The following is a 22151-nucleotide window of genomic DNA, read 5'->3' as shown; positions in this document are numbered from 1 at the left end:
ACTCTTATTTATGTATTTATTTGATGAGTTCTATATAGCGCTGGCTAGACCCGGAGGTATCAGAGCGCTTTACATGAGGATACACATTGTTACAAAGTTACAACAGTTACAAGTTACATCTGTTGATAGAAACATTTAAATAGCATAGAAGACGAAATACAGGGTGCGTAGAAAGGTAAGGGTGGTAAGGTAGGAGGGAGATACGGCTGAGAGACGAAGGAAAGTCTGCCCAAAGTCCGGCTGGGTAGGTGACGACCAAGGGGGAAGTCCACAGCCCATCTCCTCTATAGCTATCGAAGTAGCTCCACCGGGCATCGGCCAAAATGCTAGGTCGGTGGCAAGTTCTCAGATTTTATGTCCTAATGGGTGAGTTGGATGGTGTTGGCGGGTGGGGTATATGCGTGAGGTCTGGTGGATGTCCAATCTAGGTGCTGTCACACTCATGCCCTCTATGCGGCTTAGAGAAGATCATCAGTCTCTTGAGGGAGATTAGCTCAGCCCCTGTGAAGGTGCTGCCCCAGAGGAACTTGGGCTGACCAGGCAGAGCTCTTGGGGGCTGGGGGACCTTCCAGGGCAGATTTGAGTTTGGAGCAGCAGACCTGCACCTCCCTTGAACCCCTCAGACAGGAAGCTGCTGCTGAGGTAGTAGGGAATATCAGTGGGTCCCATAGGATCTACTGGGAGGATGGACTTCTGTACTCAGAGGCTGGAGACCCCAAGCCTGGTGCCACCAGGAGGTGGTAATACCCCAGACGTTCAGATGTTTTCTACTCACCCTAGCACATGATATTCCTCTGGCAGAACACTTAGAGCAAAGTAAGACTTGGGACAGGCTTGCCCCTCACTTTCACTGGCCCCATATGTCTTAGGACACCAAGGAGGTTTGTCGCTCCTGTGCCACTTGCCAAGCCAGTGGTAAGTCAGGTGGCACCACAAAGGCCGCCTCAATTCCACTTCCAGTGGTTGGGGACCCCTTTGAAAGGATAGGGATTGACATTATTGGTCCACTGAACCCTCCTACAGCATCTGGGCACAGTTATATCTTAGTAGTGGTGGTACATGCCACTAGTTACCCAGAGGCTATTCTCCTTAGAACTACTACCGCTCCTGTAGTGGCCAGGGCCCTCCTGGGAATCTTTTTCAGAGTGGGCTTCCCTAAGGAGGCCTTGACAGACAGAGGTACAAACTGCATGTCTGGTTATATTACTGCCATGTGGAAAGAGTGCGGAGTGAACTACAAGTTCACCACACCCCACCATCCACAGTGCAATGGTCTTGTTGAAAGGTTCAACAAGACGCTAAAGGGTATGATCATGGGACTCCCAGAAAAGCTTAGGCGAAAATGGGATGTCTTACAATCCTGTTTTCTCTTACCTACTGAGGGGTTCATCACAAGGTGATTGTGTACAGCCCATTTGAGCTTCTGTTTGGACATCTAGTTAGAGGTCAATGGTGTCTAGTGAAGGAAGGTTGGGAGCAACCTCTGAAACCCCCTAAACAGAACATAGCGGACTATGTACTTAGCCTGAAGTCACACATGGCTGAGTATATGAAGAAGGCCAGCAAAAACCTGGTGGCCAGCCAAGAACTCCAAAACACTTTGCATGACCAAAATTAACTGTTTACCAGCCAGGCCAGAAAGTGTGGGTGTTGGGGCCTGTGGCCTCAGCAGCTCTCCAAGACAAGTGGAGTGGACCCCACACTATACTTGAACAAAAAGGTCAGGTCACCTGCTTGGTAGACCTAGGTACTCCCAGAGGTCCACATAGGGGACTTCATGTGAACCGCCTGAAACCTTTTGTGGACAGGGCTGAAATGGGCTTGCTAATGGCAACTGATAAGGGGCAGGAGAAAGAGAGTGACCTTCTCCCTGATCTCCTCTCTTAGAACTCTGATTTTTTTGTTTGATCTGCTTATTGATTTTTTTACATTTAATAGTACAGGTGTGTTAGACCTGTCAGCCCTGGGGTGGTCTTCCCCTATTTTTTTCGCCCTTGCCTCATTTTTCCCACCTTCTTTTTTGTTGGCCCTTAGGTCTCCGGGCACCTTTCCATGGCCAATCCATGTTAAGGTGCAGGTGCTCTCTACTCCAAACATGGCTACCACTGGCCCCTGCTACTGCAGCGTGGTCTTTTTCTAGTAGCACCCTAGTTGCCAGGAGCTGGCTGGGACCCCAAACATTGTTGCAATGCCAGCCTGCCATCGCCTGCCCATAGGTAGGGTGGGGAAGCTCCTGGAACCTTCCAGAAGAAAGGCGGAGCCTATTTTTGCCACCTTAGAGAGTGGTAACCTGACCTGGGCATATATAAGGAAGGGAGGGAAACGTTTTAGTCAGTTGGGGCATCACTGACCTGGGGGACCCACGCAGGAGATTTAGGCGGTAGGGCCTAGTCAGGGACCTATGCCACTGGGAGTGACAGGGCTGAGGTGCTGCCTCCCAAGTAGAGTGAGGAACCCTGAGCTAGCCCACTGATCTGGCCCGGCGGGAGGGGAACCCAGGGACCATCTGAGATGACCTGCTGACAAGCCTCCAACTAAACCCCCCCCCTTTTTAAGAAACAACCCATCAAGGGCGCAGACCCATCTAGCGCCGAGAAGACTACTTGCCTGTACTACAGAGGACTACTGGGGGATCAACCAGGTACTGGACTGTGCTGCCCCTGCGCACCCCCCGCTTCCACCTGGGCCTGGCCTGTGCTGTGCTGTGCTGTCCTGCCTGCCTGCCCCCCCCCCTGCCTGAATTTCTGTCCTGCCTCACCCTCTGCCGAATTGCCTGAGGTGCGCTGTAACCTGCTCCCCTGATAAGCGCTGTGTCTTAGTCTGCCCTCCCTGCCAGAACTGCTGAGGGTGCTCCCACATCGTGTCCCCCGAGCGCTGTAATTTGCCCATGCGCTAAACTGCCCCCACGTGTGTGCCCCGTGTGAAGCGCTGTGGAGGAGAGGAGCGCTGGACAAGTAACTCGTCGCCGGGGCCCAGAGCTGTTCGCACCCTGCTGAGGCGTCTGAGGAATCCTCTCCCTGTGACCGCGGCTCCAGCGCCACACGTAAAACACCCCGGGACGCGCTGTGCCCTTCATCGCTGCTGTCCGCCACCGCGCTGTGTCCGGCGCCCCCAGCGGAGCCAGTGCCGACATAGTGCCCCCTTTGGCGGCCCTCGGGGCCAGGAGGGGGCCGCCGCACCGAGCCCACTAGGCCGCGCTAGGCCTGAAGTCCTCGTCTCCACCATCACGTAACGGGGAACGCTGCCGCGTCATCGACCGCGCCCCCGTCAGTGCAGCCTGTGATTGGACTGGAGGCCGGCATGCCCCGCGGGCCGCGCTGTCATTGGCGGCCGCTGGTGTGTCCGCCCCTTGCCGCATCCCGATTGGTTCCCGGGGCCCCGAAGCAAGTGGGAGGCCCGGGACCGAGGGAGACTCCAGCGCTCATGAGGAGCGAGAGCCCGGGAACGGCCAGCAACCTCGCCGGAGGGCCCCAAAGGAAGCCCGGGCCCTCCCGACTCCAGCATCCTCCGCGAGGGCCCCCAGCGAGATCGAGGGAGGCCCCGGGGCCGCCCCTCCCCTGCCGGGACTGTTGTTGGGCCCTGTTGGCCCCCCCCCCGAAGCCGGAAGACGAACTGTGAACTGGGCCAGAATATCTCCGCCCCCCCTGAACTGCCTACAGAGACTCCATCTGTCAGAGAGGCCATGGGGGAGATCCCGAATGTTTAGTAACCCCCGAGGAGAGGTGTTGTATGCGACAGCCCAGTGAATAGGGTTCATGAAATGCCAATTTACCCCCCTTGCCTGGGTCTCCTTGCCTACTGCAAGGTTGCACGTTCTGTAATGCTCATTTGAAGCCTGATGCATGGCTATGGGGGCCTAATGAAATGCTCGGGGGAGAGTATTGAAATGCTTATTCCTGCCTGATTGTTAAAGGCCTGTGTATTCGTGGGCGGTGGGATATTGGTTCATGCCCACTAATAAGGTTATTGTTCCATAGGGAAATGTTGATGCATTGCCTACCAGTAGATAATGAAATGCCCTCCTCTGGTTTAATGACATGCAAATGTCTGACGCAATGAAAAGTTTATTGGGAGGTAATGAAATGCTGAGCCTTCAATGAAATGGTTATTCTGGGTGAAATGATTTAATGTAATGTTCTGCCTTTGATTAATGCTATGGTTATCGCGACAGGTTATATGGAATACCGAATTGCTCTCTGGATGAAGGGATCTAATGAAATGTTTATCTTTGATGCACTGCTCTAGATAAAATGATTTTATTTTTACTAAAGCTCACTGTTGTGGTCTCCATCATTGCGTGTGCACTTATGGTCTCAGTGGTTGTGTGTGCTGTGTAGTCACTTTACACCTGAGCTTTCGGGTGCCTACCTGCTCGTGCCAGGCTACCCTCGGGGAACTGGGGTCCCCAGTTCTTACATTGGTGGCGAGCACTTCGGGATCCAGGACCTGTGACTATACAGCACACTCCAGTGGGACAGAGTGCGCTGCAATTAGACTGGACACCTATCGTGCCTACCAGCTTGCTCAATTGACCCCCCACTGTCTAGCCTGCAGAGTGTGTAGGGACCTGTGTTGACCCAGCATTGTTACCTACGTCCTAGCATCTTTCCTTGATTTTATCTGGGTTCCCACCTTGCAAAATGGAGTTCCAGCTAGCCGATCTGGGGGAGTACACAGTGGTGCAGCTTAGGGAATTTTGTCAGGGGATGGGGGTGTCGGTTGGGCGGAGAGCCGCAAAAGAAAAACTCCGTACCGCCTTGAGGGCATGGGTAAGGGCCCACCCAGGGGAGAGAGAGGGGATGGGGAACAGGAGGGACAGGTCACACAAGGGGAGGCGGGCACTCCAGAAGATCCAGGCCTGCTCAACATTGATATGTCTTACAATGTGTTGCCAGGAAGACGTTTCGGGGCAGGGAGTAGTGTATCCAGGGGGAGTGCGTTGTCGCAGGAGTATGAAGACAGGAGGGAGGAGAGGCTATTGAAGTGGGAGCTTGCCAAGCTAGAGCACGAGAGGGAGAGAGAAAGGGAAGATAAGAAGCTTGCTTTGGAGAGAGAAAGATTAACTATGGAAGAAAGGAAATTGGCGCACGAGCTCCAGCTGAAAGAAATGGAGCTGCGAGCATTGCAGTTGGGTGCGCCAGGAAGTCCTAATGGTGGCAGCGTACCAGGGGCTCAGCAGGAGCCCAGATTCTGGTTACCCAAGGAGGTGATCGCGAGCTACACCAAGGGCGATGACATTGCTAGGTGGTTGGAGGCGTATGAAGTGGCCTTGACCGCCCATGGAGTGCCCGAGAAACATTGGGGAGGTGGCCTGTACCGTTATATACCTCCCGACGTCAGGGACACCCTCCTGTACTTGGATAAGGCAGACCAGTTCAGGTATTCCCCCATGAAGGAGGCGCTCATTAAAAAGTTTGGCCTCAACCCCGAAAGGTATCGCCAGAAGTTCCGTGGCAGCCATAAGCTGTTCACGCAGAATTAGGTGGATTTTTTTGACTATGCCCGTAAGGCTCTGGATGGTTTGGTGCGTGGCAGCGAGGTGCATGATTATGAGGGCCTGTACAATCTTTTTTTGAGGGAGCACCTCTTGGATAAGTCTTTTCCGGAGCTGCGCCAACATCTGGTGAACCGCAAGCTGACTGATCCCCGTGAGCTTGCGGAGGAGGCGGATACTTGGGTTAGCACCCGGGTGTCACACAAGGGCCCCGGGGGAGATGGCCCGAAAGGCAGACAGGGCGTCCCCCAGAAGAAAGAGGGGGGAGATAAAAAGAAGGAGTTTTCACGAGGCCCACAAACTAGACAGTTTGGGAGAGGAGTAGGTACCCCACCTCCGTCCAGTTCCCCAAAACCCACTTACCCTGACAAGAGTCAGCAGCCAAAAGTGGTCCGGTGCTATGAGTGCGGAGAGATCGGACACTCCAAGGGAGATGCCCAGTGTCGCAAACGACCCCCAGCCCCCACTGGTGGCAAGACTCCCGGGGTGGCTAGTGTAGCGCTTGGGATGGAGCTGCCCCTAGATAGGGAAGGGGAGTGGACAGGCCTGACCCTGGTTTCACTTGGGGATAGAGAGATGGTCCCAGTGACGCCCTTACCATCGAATACTGCTAAGTACCAGCAGAGGGTGAAGGTCAATGGGGAGGAGGTGGACGCTCTGAGGGACACAGATACCAGCATGACCACCGTAGTGAGGCGGCTGGTGTCCCCTGAGCAGGTAGTACCTGATGTGTTCCATCCGGCCGTGTTGGCTGACGGCAGTATGAGCTACTGTCCCGTGGCTCAGGTTCCCTTTGAGTGGGGAGGAGTTCGAGGCCCGTTGAGAGTTGCGATAAGCCCTGCCTTGCCTGTGGACTGTCTGCTGGGTAACGACCTAGAACATACCGCCTGGAAGGAAGTGAAGTTTAAGGCCCACACTGAGATGCTGGGGTTACCAGGGTGGACTTGCGTAGTCACGCGGTCCATGGCTGCCCGGCAGGAAGCTCAACCTGGGTTGGAGCCTGAGACAACGGCCCAACCCAATGCCGGTCCAGAGGAGAATGGAGTGGAGGACACGCCCAGTGTGATGGATGGGGAGCCCGCGGGGGTACCCCCGGAGTCCGTGGAGGTGGATGTCGTTCCCGTGTGGGGGGCTTGCCGACCCTTGCCGAGTGGCATGTGGAAGGAGGGTCTACCCGGGAGGAATTCTGTCGGGCGCAGGAGTGCCCCACGCTTGAAGGCATGCGGCGACAGGCCGAAGCCCAAGCGGCTGATCAGGAAACCGGCAGTTTTCACGTGTACTGGGAGGATGGCCTCCTTTACAGTGAGCCTAAGGTTCCGGTGCATGGATCTTCGAGGGCCTTAGTGGTCCCCCAATGCTACCGGGCCTTCTTATTGGAACTGGCGCATGAGATACCCTTGGCTGGACACCTGGGCCAGGACAAGACCTTTGCGAGGCTAGTCCAACATTTTTATTGGCCCAGGATGAGAGTTGCCTCTGACACCTACTGCAAGACCTGCAAGACTTGCCAGGCAAGTGGCAAGACGGGGACCAAAGTGAAGGCCCCTTTGGAACCGCTCCCGGTGGTCGGGACCCCTTTCGAGCGGGTCGGAATCGACATCGTTGGGTCGTTGGACCCTCCGACCTCTGCGGGACACCGGTTCATCTTGGTGTTAGTGGACGACACCACTCGGTACCCGGAGGCTATTCCTCTGAGGACCGTCACTGCACCCGTGGTGGCGCGGACCCTGATGGGGATATTTACCCGAGTGGGATTCCCCTAGGTCGTGTTGTCGGACAGGGGCACACACTTTATGTCGGCCTACATGCAGGCCATATGGAAGGAGTGCGGAGTGACCTATCGGTTCTCCACTCCTTACCACCCCCAGACTAACGGACTCGTAGAGCGCTTCACCAAGACCTTGAAGGGGATGATCCGGAGCCTGCCAGAGGACTTGAGGCGGAAATGGGACATCCTCCTCCCTTGCCTGCTGTTTTCGTACCGCGAGGTACCACAGAAGGGAGTCGGGTTCAGCCCCTTCGAACTGCTCTATGGCCATCCCGTTAGGGGACCCCTCAGTCTTGTCAAGGAGGGGTGGGAGAAGACTTCGAAGAAGCTTCCCCGTGATGTCGTCAGCTACATGCTGGCATTACGCAGCCAGATGGCCAAGCTGTGGAAGGAAGCCTCGGACAACTTGGGGGCTAGCCAGGCCGTCATGAAGGAGTGGTATGACCGCACTGCTCGGACGGTGGAGTTGGACGCTGGTCAGAAGGTGTGGGTCATGGAGCCTGGGGAGCTTAGTGCCCTCCAGGACCGGTGGACTGGTCCGTACGAGATTGTGGAGTGTCGAGGCCAGACCACCCTCGTCGTGGACTTGAAGACCCCCCGTCAGCCCCATCGGGTGCTGAACGTCAACCGCCTGAAGCCTCACCATGAGCGATCGGAGCTTGCTCTCCTCATGGTGATGGATGGGAGCGAGGAGGAGGTGAATGAGCCTCTTCCTGACCTTCTGGCGGCCCAGGAGAAGGATGGTTCAGTGGAGGGAGTTGTCCTCTCCCCATCCTTGACCCCAGAGCAACAGAGGGACTGCCGCCAGGTATTGACGCAGCACGCCTCGTTGTTCTCCCTCACGCCTGGAATTACACATCTGTGCACCCATGATGTGGACACAGGGGACAGTCTGCCAGTAAAAACCAAGTCTTACCGGCTGTCCGAGAAAGTGAAGAACAGCATCCAGGGTGAGGTGACCAAAATGCTGGAGCTGGGGGTGATCGAACCCTCCAGCAGCCCGTGGGCTAGTCCGGTCGTGCTGGTGCCGAAAGCGGCCCCACCAGGCACCACACTAGAACTTCGGTTCTGTGTGGACTATCGAGGGTTGAACTCTGTCACCAAGACAGACGCTCACCCGATCCCATGGGCAGATGAGCTGATTGACCGGCTGGGAGCAGCCAAGTACCTCGGCACCATCGCCTTGACATCAGGGTACTGGCAGATTGCCATGGCCGATGGAGCGAAGGAGAAGACAGCGTTCTCCGCCCCCGAGGGTCAATTCCAATTCAGAGTGATGCCCTTCGGGCTCAAGAATGCTCCGGCAACTTTCCAGCGGTTGGTGAACCTGGTGCTATCTGGCCTGGAGTCCTTCTCAGCGGCGTACCTGGATGACATAGCTGTCTTCAGTAGCACCTGGGAGGACCATCTGCAGCATCTCCTGGAGGTGCTGCAGGCTTTGCAACGTGCTGGCCTCACCATCAAGGCTAGCAAGTGCCAGATTGGACAGGGATCTGTCGTCTACCTGGGACAACTGGTGGGCGGGGGTAAGGTGCAACCCCTCCAGGCCAAAATTGAGACCATCATGGCCTGGGAGCCCCCCAAGACCCAAACTGAGGTCCGAGCCTTCCTCGGCCTCACTGGATACTACCGCAGGTTCGTCAAGGGATATGGCACCATCGTAGCCCCCTTGACCGAATTGACGTCCAAAAAGCAGCCATGCAAGGTGATCTGGACGGCTGCTTGCCAAGAGGCATTTGAAACACTGAAGCGCGCGATGTGCACCGCTCCGGTGCTGGCCACTCCGGACTTCCAGAAAGAATTCATCGTGCAGACGGATGCCTCAGAGCATGGCGTAGGCGCCGTGCTATCGCAACTCAACAACGACGGCCAAGATCAACCTGTGGCCTTCATCTCCAGAAGACTCCTCCCTCGGGAACGGCGATGGTGTACCATCGAGCGAGAAGCCTTCGCTGTGATCTGGGCATTGAAGAAGTTGAGGCCATACCTTTTTGGCTCTCACTTCCTGATTCAAACCGACCACCAACCCCTTCGCTGGCTCATGCAGATGAGAGGTGAAAATCCCAAGTTACTTAGGTGGTCCATTTCCCTACAGGGGATGGACTTTAGGGTGGAACATCGGCCCCGGAGTTGACCACTCCAATGCTGACGGTCTCTCCCGGGTTGTCCGCCTTAGTGACGAGAACTCCCTAGAGGCTGGGTAGCTCTCCCCTCTTTCGGCTGGGGGGGCGCATGTTAGACCTGTCAGCCCTGGGGTGGTCTTCCCCTATTTTTTTTGCCCTTGCCTCATTTTTCCCACCTTCTTTTTTGTTGGCCCTTAGGTCTCCGGGCACCTTTCCATGGCCAATCTATGTTCAGGTGCAGGTGCTCTCTACTCCAAACATGGCTGCCACTGGCCCCTGCTACTGCAGCGTGGTCTTTTTCTAGTAGCACCCTAGTTGCCAGGAGCTGGCTGGGACCCCAAACATTGTTGCAATGCCAGCCTGCCATCGCCTGCCCATAGGTAGGGTGGGGAAGCTCCTGGAACCTTCCAGAAGAAAGGCGGAGCCTATTTTTGCCACCTTAGAGAGTGGTAACCTGACCTGAGCATATATAAGGAAGGGAGGGAAACGTTTTAGTCAGTTGGGGCATCACTGACCTGGGGGACCCACGCAGGAGATTTAGGCGGTAGGGCCTAGTCAGGGACCTATGCCACTGGGAGTGACAGGGCTGAGGTGCTGCCTCCCAAGTAGAGTGAGGAACCCTGAGCTAGCCCACTGATCTAGCCCGGCGGAAGGGGAACCCAGGGACCATCTGAGATGACCTGCTGACAAGCCTCCAACTAACCCCCCCCCCCTTTTTAAGAAACAACCCATCAAGGGCGCAGACCCATCTAGCGCCGAGAAGACTACTTGCCTGTACTACAGAGGACTACTGGGGGATCAACCAGGTACTGGACTGTGCTGCCCCTGCGCACCTCCACCTCCACCTCCACCTCCACCTCCACCTCCACCTCCACCTCCACCTGGGCCTGTCTGCCTCCCTCCCCCTGATTGAACTGCCTGAATTTCTGTCCTGCCGAATTGCCTGAGGTGCGCTGTAACCTGCTCCCCTGATAAGCGCTGTGACTTAGTCTGCCCTCCCTGCCAGAACTGCTGAGGGTGCTCCCACATCGTGTCCCCAGAGCGCTGTAATTTGCCCAAGCGCTAAACTGCCCCCGCGTGTGTGCCCTGTGTGAAGCGCTGTGGAGGAGAGGAGCGCTGGCCAAGTAACTCGCCGCCGCGGCCCAGAGCTGTTCGCACCCTGCTGAGGCATCTGAGGAATCCTCTCCCTGTGACCGCGGCTCCAGCGCCGCACGTAAAACACCCGGGACGCGCTGTGCCCATCAGCGCTGCTGTCCGCCACCGCGCTGTGTCCGGCGCCCCCAGCGGAGCCAGCGCCGACATAGTACCCCCTTTGGCGGCACTCGGGGCCAGGAGAGGGCCACCGCACCGAGCCCACTAGGCCGCGCTAGGCCTGAAGTCCTCATCTCCACCATCACGTGACGGGGAACGCCGCCGCGTCATCGGCCGCGCCCCCGTCAGTGCAGCCTGTGATTGGACGGGAGGCCGGCACGCACCGCGGGCCGCGCTGCCATTGGCGGCCGCGGGTGTGTCCGCCCCTTGCCGCATCCCGATTGGTTACCGGGGCCCCGGAGCAAGTGGGAGGCCCGAGGGAGAATCCATCGCTCGTGAGGAGCGAGAGCCCGGGAACAGCCAGCAACCTTGCCGGAGGGCCCCGAAGGAAGCCCGGGCCCTCCCGACTCCAGCATCCTCCGCGAGGGCTCCTGCTGGAGCCGAAGATCAAAAGGTAATCCCCGGGGGGAGGAGGGCGGCCGCAGAACTGAACGCGGGGCCCCCAGGGAGATCGAGGGAGGCCCCGGGGCTGCCCCTCCCCTGCCGGGACTGTTGTTGGGCCCTGTTGGCCCCCCCCGAAGCCGGAAGACGAACTGTGAACTGGGCCAGATTATCTCCGCCCCCCCTGAACTGCCTACAGAGACCCCATCTGTCAGAGAGGCCATGGGGGAGATCCCGAATGTTTAGTAACCCCCGAGGAGAGGTGTTGTATGCGACAGCCCAGTGAATAGGGTTCATGAAATGCCAATTTGCCCCCCTTGCCTGGGTCTCCTTGCCTACTGCAAGGTTGGACATTCTGTAATGCTCATTTGAAGCCTGATGCAGGGCTATGGGGGCCTAATGAAATGCTCGGGGGAGAGTATTGAAATGCTTATTCCTGCCTGATTGTTAAGGCCTGTGTATTCGTGGGCGGTGGAAAATTGGTTCATGCCCACTAATAAGGTTATTGTTCCATAGGGAAATGTTGATGCATTGCCTACCAGTAGATAATGAAATGCCCTCCTCTGGTTTAATGACATGCAAATGTCTGACGCAATGAAACGTTTATTGGGAGGTAATGAAATGCTGAGCCTTCAATGAAATGGTTATTCTGGGTGAAATGATTTAATGTAATGTTCTGCCTTTGATTAATGCTATGGTTATCGCGACAGGTTATATGGAATACCGAATTGCTCTCTGGATGAAGGGATCTAATGAAATGTTTATCTTTGATGCACTGCTCTAGATAAAATAATTTTATTTTTACTAAAGCTCACTGTTGTGGTACCATCATTGCGTGTGCACTTATTGTCTCAGTGGTTGTGTGTGCTGTGTAGTCACTTTACACCTGAGCTTTCGGGTGCCTACCTGCTCGTGCCAGGCTACCCTCGGGGAACTGGGGACCCCAGTTCTTACAAGGTGTCAAGCATATATATTTCCATATAGAACCAGTAGGCAGTTTACAAGGTAGGGTATTTAACGTAGCATCGCAATGACATGAAGATATAACTGTCATCCGTTCTTCCTTGTTAACAGGAGATATCATACCCCAGGCTTCTTATACAGTTAAGAATCTTTCAGCGTAACAGATTTTCCTAGTTGCAAAATAATGTAAACATACATTACGTGTACATATTAATTACAAATATACATCTCGTAAGGCTTTACTCCAACCTGTCACTTCAATTAACTAATCGATCAAACAACCTTGTTGATAACATTGAACCAATAACACAACCAGAAGGAGGGGTAAGGGAAGAGAGCAGGATCCTCATATGGGTGGGTGAAAAACACTGTCAATCGTCAGTACAGGAGGGTGCCATTTATACAATCTTACATTTACAAATTTAGCTACTTGAAATTAATAAATGTCAGTTTAGGGTATATGGAGCATATCATACTGTCCAGTTCACAATTTAGAGCCACATTATGACACCTGTATTAAACAATATTAATTAGTGATAGGAATGTCCGGTGGGTCATCTGAAGTTTGTATCACTTGAAGCGGGCACAACATTGCATTCCATTCCGTTGAAATGGGGAATTTGCGAAGCCCCGACGTATCTTCCCTTATTAATGAGGCCGCCTCAGCCTTAACCCAGTTTAACATTGAGTGAAACCATGCTTTCATTGGCAGGGGTTCTTCTGCTTTCCACCGGCGTGTAATGAGCCGTTTGGCCACAACTAGGCCCAGATCAAAAAACCTAGAAGAGGCTTTGTGTACTTTACTTCTTGGGAATATCCCTGTTATACATACTCCTTCCTCCTCGGTTAGGGAGAGGAACGGCCGCAGCGCGCCCTCTCCATACAGGTCTCCCAAAGTAGTTATGTCTGTCCCCAACCATTCTGTTAGGTCCGTTACCCGGACTCGTCCTCTCACTGTTGGCTTACCACGTAAATGCATAACGGCTGCATACGGTGTGATGTGCCTAGTAAGGCGCAATGCCCTGCTGAAACATTTGTGCACAATCTGGACTAGAAGTGGAAGCAGTTCATGCAATCTGTTACAGGGATGGAATAAGAAGAGAATCCTATCCTGGGAGTATGGGGACTCCCGTTCAACTGAATCTGTCAAGTGTAGTTCCTCCACCCATTTTGCCACCCATTGTATCTGAGACACCAGAAAATAGTGCTCTAGGTTGGGTAAAGCCAGCCCACCCTGTGCACTGCGTGTTATTCCAAATAAAATCAGTGAGGCACAACTCAGAGGAAGTTTATTCAGACCCGCAGTCTTAACAGGTCCTCCAGTGGATTGGAGGGAACAGGCGAAGATAAAGGGCCTGGCAAATTGACTAAATTAGATGTTAATCAAAAGGACAAGGACTCACCTCAGTTAATGATAAATAAAACATTCAAACATTACCAATTCTTTACAAAACTTTACCTTTATGTATTTTGTTTCTCACTCAAGACCTGTCGTCCACGTGGAGCACAATAGTCTTAGTCCATAACCGTTTGAAATCCACAAAACAGTGCAGTACTTACCCTGTTGTTTTAGAATCACTCTGTGCCATTTAATTGTATCAAAGTCCAAAAGAGATTGGAAATGGTTAGGAGACTCCAATCTTAAAGACTTGTCATCGAAGATTATCTCTCATCTGGTGTCTTCTGTGGCATTCTCCCCTTTCCCATCGGCCACCTGTAAGTCCCTTTCATTGTCTGCCTGTGGAACAAAAAATCTGATTTCTAGGCACTGTTCATATGATCATTGTGCTATGTCCTTTTTGCTTTGTTTGAACGGGGGTAGTGTAAAATATAGAATGTTGATAGTATGTGTGTCATGGTGTGTGTCTAATGCATGGAGGCAAGAGTCCTTTGAATTATATTCAGTTGAGGATATCTTGGCCAATGTTTCTATGCTGTTTTACATGGTACGTTCATGCCAATATGTTGAGCTTTGATCCGCATCATGGAGTTCTTATGTTCTTTAACCCAATTACAACATTATTGATGAGATGGAGTATAGCAGTATAGGACCATCTCTGTGGTCGCTAGCAGTGCATTAGTGTATCCTAAGTCAATTCACATCATGACGCTCCTCGGGGAACACAACTATGGAATCAGTGGTGCTGCATGTAATTGTTCTGAGACTGTCATTTCTGCATGCTTGCGTTGCAGGGTCAGAACGTTAATGGAACAATCATTAAGGACCGAGAAATCATAAGGAACTGGCAACATTGCAACACCACATGCATGTGTACATTGTGCATGACCTATATTTTGAAGGTGGCCATTTTGGATCAAAATCTACAGCACTAGAATCAAGCTCTGCTGGGCCAGTTGTTTGTTTTTGGCTGTGCGACAAGGAGGTGTGTGAGGAGTCAAAGTTTGCAACAAATGTTGCTACATCAAGTATTTTTGGTGCTGACATTTGTGTCTCACTGCATTTTTGTGTGCTGTCAGAAAATTATACGAGCATGTCAAAATAAGGTACTTGATTCTAGAGTTTTGCGGTATCTGGAAGCTTTGTTTTTTTGTAAATGTACACTTGTGGAACCATAGCTATACATTTTCTTAAATTAGTATGGCAAAGCTACTACTGCTTTACTACTCATACCTGATGAAGCCTAACATGCTAGCGGAGTTGTGAAACAATACTAGTGTCTATGTTAACTGAATCTTTGAATTTTACAGGGTTTGGAACTGTTCTTTATGTACTACAGTATCTGTTAAATGTACTTTTGTTATTGTTCCTTTAGCAATTTAAATCATGTCTAGAGTACAAGCACCTCTGCCATTATTGGCAGCACCAGGTGAATGGGGCATGAGGATTGATTATTTCCAAGCTTACGTGTTTGTATTGGAAAAAGAAGACTTGTGTGACCAATACATTGTTTCAGTTGAAGCATTGTTTAGAAGTGGTAGGACTAATGGTTTCAAACATCTGTCTCCTTTGATGATCACAGGAGGAGTAAATATGAATCAAGTGTCTTTAAAACAGATATTTCAGATATATGGGAGAAAAGTAAATACTGTGTTTGATTACTATAAATTCAATTTGAGGAGCCAAAGGGGAATCAATCAACTAGTCTACAGCAGTTTTAAGTCATTGCTGTCACTTGTGACTTCAAGAAAATAACATATGATCAAGATTTACAGGATCGTTTTTGATGAAATCCAATTCTAAAAAAGTTGAAGAGCAGCTATGGGCTGAAACAGTTACCATCTACGGACTCATAGTGTTATCAATGAAATACCAATCCACAACCTTAATAGTGAAATGAGTTATGGTATTAATATGGTGAAGAAAGGCGATAGCGAAAGGAAGGAAAAAAACATGGAAAAGTGAAATTTAGAAGTAATAGCCACAGTTGGATGCAATTTCTCTACACAAGTTAGAAGACTGATTTATTTAAGACCATGGACCTAATGATGACTCTTAAAAATCAATTTTTGATTGAACAGAAAACACACGAAGACCTAAACACACTTAAGCATGCCTTTTACAAGATGGGCTTGTGAATCTTGCACACTGGGAAGGCACATGTTCCATGACTAGGTACAAATTACCTTAAACCAGTATTTAAGAGAGAGGACGCAATATGTCAAATCTTTCTGCAACTCAGGGGTGAAATGGAAATGTATATATTTTCACATCCTTGAATGCCTGACATGCCTGGTACATCATGAACCTTATCAGCATTTCATGTCGTTTTTTCGTGGCAATGGACATAAATTAATTCTTCCGCACAAAGATGTTCTTCATAATGAAAAAAATGTCTAAACATAACAGATAATACCTCTGCAATTTAACATAGTGTGTGGCCTTGAAAACCATATTAGGGAAACCATTATCGTGTTGCTTGTTTGCTTGGGAATTCCAGATTTTAGTAAATGTGATAATGGTAGAAGATAGTTTAGAGAAATTAATTGCATTAATATAATGGAGTAAAAGAAAACAGATTGGAAGGACAGAAGTTCACCAAAAGCTAAAGGCAAGAAGAGGATAGTTTAAACTATTTTTGTTTTTTGGCAGATTACCTAGAAACAGTGTTATTTTTGAATAATTATACCCTGCAGTCTAAAGTGCCACTGTGATGGACCATGAGTTGAAGTTGGTTTCACAGTTTGCTCCACTATCTGACACAGTGCTTTTTAATACTCCAAAGCTCTGCCATTTTGCTCAAGATGTAATTGGTGAAATATACATGTACTGATTTATGTGACAAAACTAGTCCTTGTTACACTGAGTCACGTGTGCTACCTCGAGATAAGCAAAATGTGATGATACTCAATAGTGCAAAAGTGGGTTTAGCATTCTAGCAAGCCCAGAAATGCTCTTCATCTATACCTGGTGTGCACGACAAGCAGAATAGGGACAGTGGTCGTTTCTGTTCTGTTTTGAAATCTGGAAACCCTCAATTTTAACAGACTGTTTCCTATAAATGGATGTTTTGATGGAGAGTAAAAAAATGTAGGCAATAAACATATTTTTAAGGACGCAGAAATTATCCAACTTTTGATGCCATGTACAGTGAATGTAAGTAAACCGTCTCTACTTGGCATCTCACAGCCTGTTGTAGTGCTGTCTGCAGGGATCAGGAACTCTTGAATAGAGTGAACAGTTTGGCCTTACAGTCTAATAACTAATTTAGTCTGAAAAAGTCTCAGTAGCATAAGCTATTCCAGGCTTCATCATATCAATTTGATCTACAAGGTAGTCTTGAATGAGGCAGTGTACCCCCTCGGTTGCTATTGACTCCCAACAGACCCCAATCTTTCATGAGTATTTACAATAATGAGAAACTGCCAACAAGTGACATATGATTTAAAGCTAGTAAGAGCTTCAGGAAAAAAATCTAATCACATAGTAGTAAAGCATTACTCATGCTACGACGTGGAGCAGTGTCCTGGATCTAAAGGGTCCAGATGAATCGACCGTCACAAAGAAAATAAACAAGCACAAGTATTTTCTGAGTTCTGAGAATCTCCAGTGCCTGAAGAGAAGAAATATTGATGTGGGGCAAACTAGGACATAAGGTGGCACATACGTTTGGAAAAGTGTAAGCATATAAAATACTGCTTTCCAGGTGTTAGTTGATTGCTTCTGACATTCTTCAACTACTGGATTGCACATTCAACATAGACCGAGGAGAGCACATCATGATAGAGAACTAAATTCTCTGTTTCTGCTTATCTTTTCCAATTGAGATACACATAGTTAAAATGGGTATAAAACGCTGGATGGAGAGGAACATTCAATTCCTTACATGGATCTGTAATTTATTTGCTCATGCTGCACATTCTCATAGTGGAAATCGAAATGCGGTGAGAACCCCTACTTGTATTTTTCATTTTTTGTTAAATATTGACAGAGGACTCTTTGCTTTGCAAGATCTTGGCATAGGTCAAAACAACAATTGATGGACTTTGAGTAAATTATTTGTACTGCTGCTTAAATGTTCTTGTGTACAAAATCGAGATAGGATTTTGAATTGGTTGTATTTATATATGTAAAGTAAATGTTTTGGATTTGCTTGCGTGTGCCTTTCTATAGGTTTCCAGTTGAAGGGTGACCTTAAAACGTTTTTTCCCCTAGGGTGATGATGGCATGTCCGCTGGTACTTATGATTCAGATACAGAGGTGAGTTTGTTTGTGCCTGTGCTCTGGCAGGATTTTTTAAATGTGGTAATCTACCATTATCTAGAAGTAACCCAACAATGTTGTATCGCGGAGGTGGTCCTTTCTGTATATATTGTTTGGATATTTTCTGACTTTCATTCAGTTAGATGATTCAGTGGTCAGCATTGCTCAACGTATGACTTTTTAAGTGGCTGTCTGTACAATGAAGGTGAAAATGAAAGTTTTGAGAACCCGTACATTGAGACAAGACGTAGTGCATTTCTTAAAGGCAAAATCCATTATATATTCCATCTTTTCAGTGTACTGCTGCATAAGTTACGACTTTGGTGTAACTCTACAAGGTGGGCTTTTCCACCTACAGGCAACATGGGTGAACTTGGTTCAATACACCAGCAATGAATGTGAAAGACAGATTATTTGTAGCCCCGCAAAACACTATTCAATGTGTAATTGTCATAGAAGTATTGCTTTTGGGTTACTAACAATCCCATAAAGGGATCAGGGGCATTGTCAAAACTGTAACAAACCGTATTTCGTTATTCACCATATGACACACACTGTACTAAGAAGAATGACCACTTTATAGTTAAAAGTAATTATTACTACAAGAACCATCTGTTTTTCAGTACATCTAAAATAACTACACAGAATATTATAAAAACAGCAAGAAGGCATGTTATAAATAATGAGAATAAAATTAACATTTCTAGCATTGTTAAATGTCATCAAGAACCTAAAGTCCACTTCTTAGCGCTGTTAGGTTTGGGAATCTCTAGTTGGCACAGGTAGGTACTTGTGACAAATAGGGACCCTCTCCTCTAGTTAGGACAAGGGGATTACACTCCTAAAATAACCCCTGCTCACCCTCTAGGTTGCGTGGCGCGAGCAGCCAAGGCTTACTTCAGAGGCATTATAAATTAAGCAGTTTTGACCACATACAGTAACCCAGTGACAACACTACACATGGACACCGCACAGGTTTTATATAAAAAATAAGTAGACTTTATATAGAGTTACCACGAGACCATAAACGACAAAAATACACACTATAATTACTTTAAGATGGTAGATTTAAGCTTAGTTCAGTTCTTAGATGAGACACTCTGCGTCAATGTACCTTAAGTTGCGTTGCGCTTCCACGACAAGCAATGTCGCAGTGATGGGAAATGCGGCAAAGTCAGGTGCAAAGAAATAAAGACGTGAAGATCTTCCAGATGCGGCACGCTTCTCGGGGATGCGAGAAGTTCTCGGTTCGATGCGTGGACTGCAGCGGCGACACCCTTACGATGCGACGGCAACAGCTCCAGCGGCGACGCTCTACTCCCACGATGTGTGAAGCTTCCGCTCGATGCGACAACTACAGTGGCGACATCCAAGATGCGAAGGCAGCAGCTCCGATGGCAGCGCTCTTCTCCGAGATGCGAGGTGCTCTTGGTCGATGCGGTGCAATGCGACAGTTCCAGCGGCGACACCCTCCTTCAGAGTTGCGACAGCAGGCACAGCGACGGCGACACGCTCCGACCTCATTGCGAGATTCTTCTCCTGATGCGGTGCAGTGCGACAACTACAGCGGCGAAACCATCCTTCAGAGTTGCGATGGCAGCAGCAGCGACGGCGACACGCTTCCTCTTCGTTGCGGCGCGCTTCTCTCCGATGCGTTGCAGTGCGACAGTTCCAGCGGCGACACCATCCTTCGGAGTTGCGACAGCAGGCACAGCAACGTCGACACGCTTCTTTACGTTGAGTATCACTTCCAGCTCCTTGCGACACGCAGTTCCTCAGAAGGCCCAAGACAGCAGCAGGCACTTCCCAAAGAACTCTGGGGAGCTGGGGGGTGAAGTCAATTGTCCCTGAGACTTCAGTAGGAGGCAAGCTCTTTTCCAAGCCCTTGGAGATCCTTCACAAGTTGAAAGCCAAGTACACAAAGTTCCTTTCTCCTTCCTTTGGCAGTAAGGCAACCACTGCAGGCCAATCCACCAAGCAGCACTTCAGCTTGGGAATAGTCTCTCCTCAGTTTCTTCACGTTCCTCTCCTCAGTAAAGGTTTCTTCTTGTAGTCCAAAGTGATCTAATTTTATGGGATCAGGATCCTAATATTTATACCCCAAAATCCTTTGTTCTCTGAGGGGAGAGGGGCCTTTGCCCAGTCAAAACCAGTTCTGAAGCACTCTGTTTACCAGACTTCTCCTTTCCTTTACAAGTGCAGGGCAGAAACATCAGACGCCCCACAGGAGGTGGAGCCAGCATTGTGGAAGTCAAGTACAGCCCTGGAGGACTTTGTTTACCGGACTCCTTCTCTTCTTTCAGTGTGCAGGGCAGAGACATAGCCGCCCCCCCAGGGGGTGGAGCCAGCAGTGTGGAAGGCAGGCACAGCCCTATTCAAGGTTCAGGTGCAACTCCTCCCTCCCATCTAGATGCAGATCTCTAATTACACCACTGGGTAACTCAGCCTGTCTCCTGGAATTCCCCAGCCCTGTCGCTCACAAAACCAGACATAGGAATACACAAACTAGCAGAGGCAGGTTTGAATGGTTAGACAAGCAAATACCTACTTTCTAATAGTGGTATTTGCAAACACAGAATATTAAAATAAACTTCACTAAAAGATGTATTTTATTAATCTGAGTTCAGGCATACTAAACTCGAATTTCTACCATGTTCTCTGAGACAGTTAGGATTATAAAATGTAATAACTCTAACAACCCAATCTGGTCTATGGAGAACAGGTAGCCTTGCAATAGTGAAAAACGAAAATGGCTGTAATTCACTATTAAGACATGCCACACACATCAGGTCTTGTCCTACCTTATACTTACAATGCACCCTGCCCTTGGGCCTACCATAGGGGTGACTGATATGAAGAAAAGGGAAGGTTTAGGGACTGGGAAGTGGGTGCACTTGCCCAGTCAGCATGACAGTACCAGACTGCACGTAGGCTCTGCAATGGGCAGACCTTAGACACATTTTACAAGGCTGCTTCTGTGGGTGGCACAACCAGTGCTGCAGGCCCACCAGCAGCAGTTGGATTACACACCCAAGGCACACTCAGTGCACTAGACCAGGGTCTGACAAGTAAACCAAATAGCCAAACATGGAACCACTGATTAGTACATCAATTTACAGTAGGGAGCACTTGCACTGTGGCACTGAATAGCAGTGGCACAGTGCCCAAAGCATACAACACCAGCAAAAATACATGAGGCAACAGCAAAAATGGAAGGGAGACCCACGCCAATGGTGCCAGGTCTAACAAGCGCTATACTAAAAAAGCATGGAAGGCAGAGCAACTTGTAGTCTAGAGTTTCTTAAAGAGAAGAAATGCACTGCATACCTCGTTGACAGCAAAGGCTGTCTTTAGCAGAGAAGGTGCGAAGACCATGTTCCCTGCGAAGGGCAAGCACATGCTGCGGTAGCAGTCAGCCATTCTTCTTCCGGGAGTCTGCATTATCAGTGTAGCGTGGGGGTGTGACCAGGCTGGAGACTTTCAATCGGGGAATTATCAACAGGCTGGAAACTTTGTCTGCGTAATGAGGGTTTTATTCGGATAAAGGTTTTACGAGTCCTGAATGTCAACCTCTCCCTTGCAAAGTCTGCCCGTGGTGGTGTCCGTTCTGGCCGAGGATGTCGTGGACCTCCTCTTTCACTCCACCCCAGGGATGATACGGTCTTCTTCTAGAGCCAGCACGCCAGTGGATGTCTCTTCTACTGCTCCGGCTCCGCCCCGAAAAGAGAGAAACCAACAGAGGGATGCCGTCAATTTAATTACCTGGTAATAGGTTGCACCACGGGGACCGAGTGACTGTGAGGGAACTCCAGTGCTATACCAGTATTTACAGTGCTCTGTGCTCTAGGAGTGAGTGAGGAATGAAAGTTAGGGAAGGAGGGTAGTAGGTTTGTGGGACTCGGGAAGGGAAAAGGCAGGAATATATACAGTATTAAACACGGGCCCCCCCTTACTCCCGACCCAGGCTGCCCAACGCCGCCGTACTTGTGACAGCCACACTCCTCCCTCGGGAGTGTGGCACGGTGGTTCACCGGGTTGTTGGCCTCCTGGCGCTCCACAGTCCTCCCCTCTCTCTCCTCCGTCCTCTCCACGTCCGTTCCACCACTCGCCGTCTTCTTCGCTCCTACTCCCGTCTTCCGTCCTCCGCTCCGCTTCCTCCTGGGTGTCGACACAACCCGAATAGAGGGCTTCCAGGCATTTGTCCAGTCCGGGTCCTCTTACGTCATGTGGGGGCGTGGTAACATCTTCGCTGAAGGCCCAGTTAAAGGCGCCCTCCTTCATTTAGTTTCCGGGGTCAGTAAGCAGCGGACGGCTGTCCCAATCATTCTGAGGGGAAGGAGGTGAGGCATAGTCAGCGATCCACCAATCGACAGGGGTTACCGCTCCCACCCCGTTACATTCCTCCCCCCCTGGATTCTCCCGATCGGGGAGAACAGGAGTTCTGGACAG

The 22151-nt window shown here is 50.3% G+C and overlaps 1 protein-coding gene across 2 annotated transcripts in view; it reads left to right on the top strand.

Moving 5' to 3' along the window:
- The window catches only part of IQCE (IQ motif containing E), a 313633-nt gene that overhangs the window by 23144 nt on the left and 268338 nt on the right, over window positions 1-22151 (top strand). The window contains exon 3 of one of the 2 annotated variants that reach the window (XM_078664993.1): window positions 17655-17699. The exons of the other annotated variant lie outside the window; for it this stretch is intronic. Coding sequence (XP_078521119.1) covers window positions 17655-17699 — 45 coding nt within the window. The remainder of the gene's footprint in view (window positions 1-17654; window positions 17700-22151) is intronic. 2 annotated transcript variants of the gene reach the window in all.

Source organism: Lissotriton helveticus, chromosome 10, assembly GCF_964261635.1.
Source record: "Lissotriton helveticus chromosome 10, aLisHel1.1, whole genome shotgun sequence".
Classification (NCBI taxonomy): Eukaryota; Metazoa; Chordata; class Amphibia; order Caudata; family Salamandridae; genus Lissotriton; species Lissotriton helveticus.
Note: the sequence above shows the minus strand (reverse complement) of the source record. Positions and strands in the feature narration are given on the sequence as shown.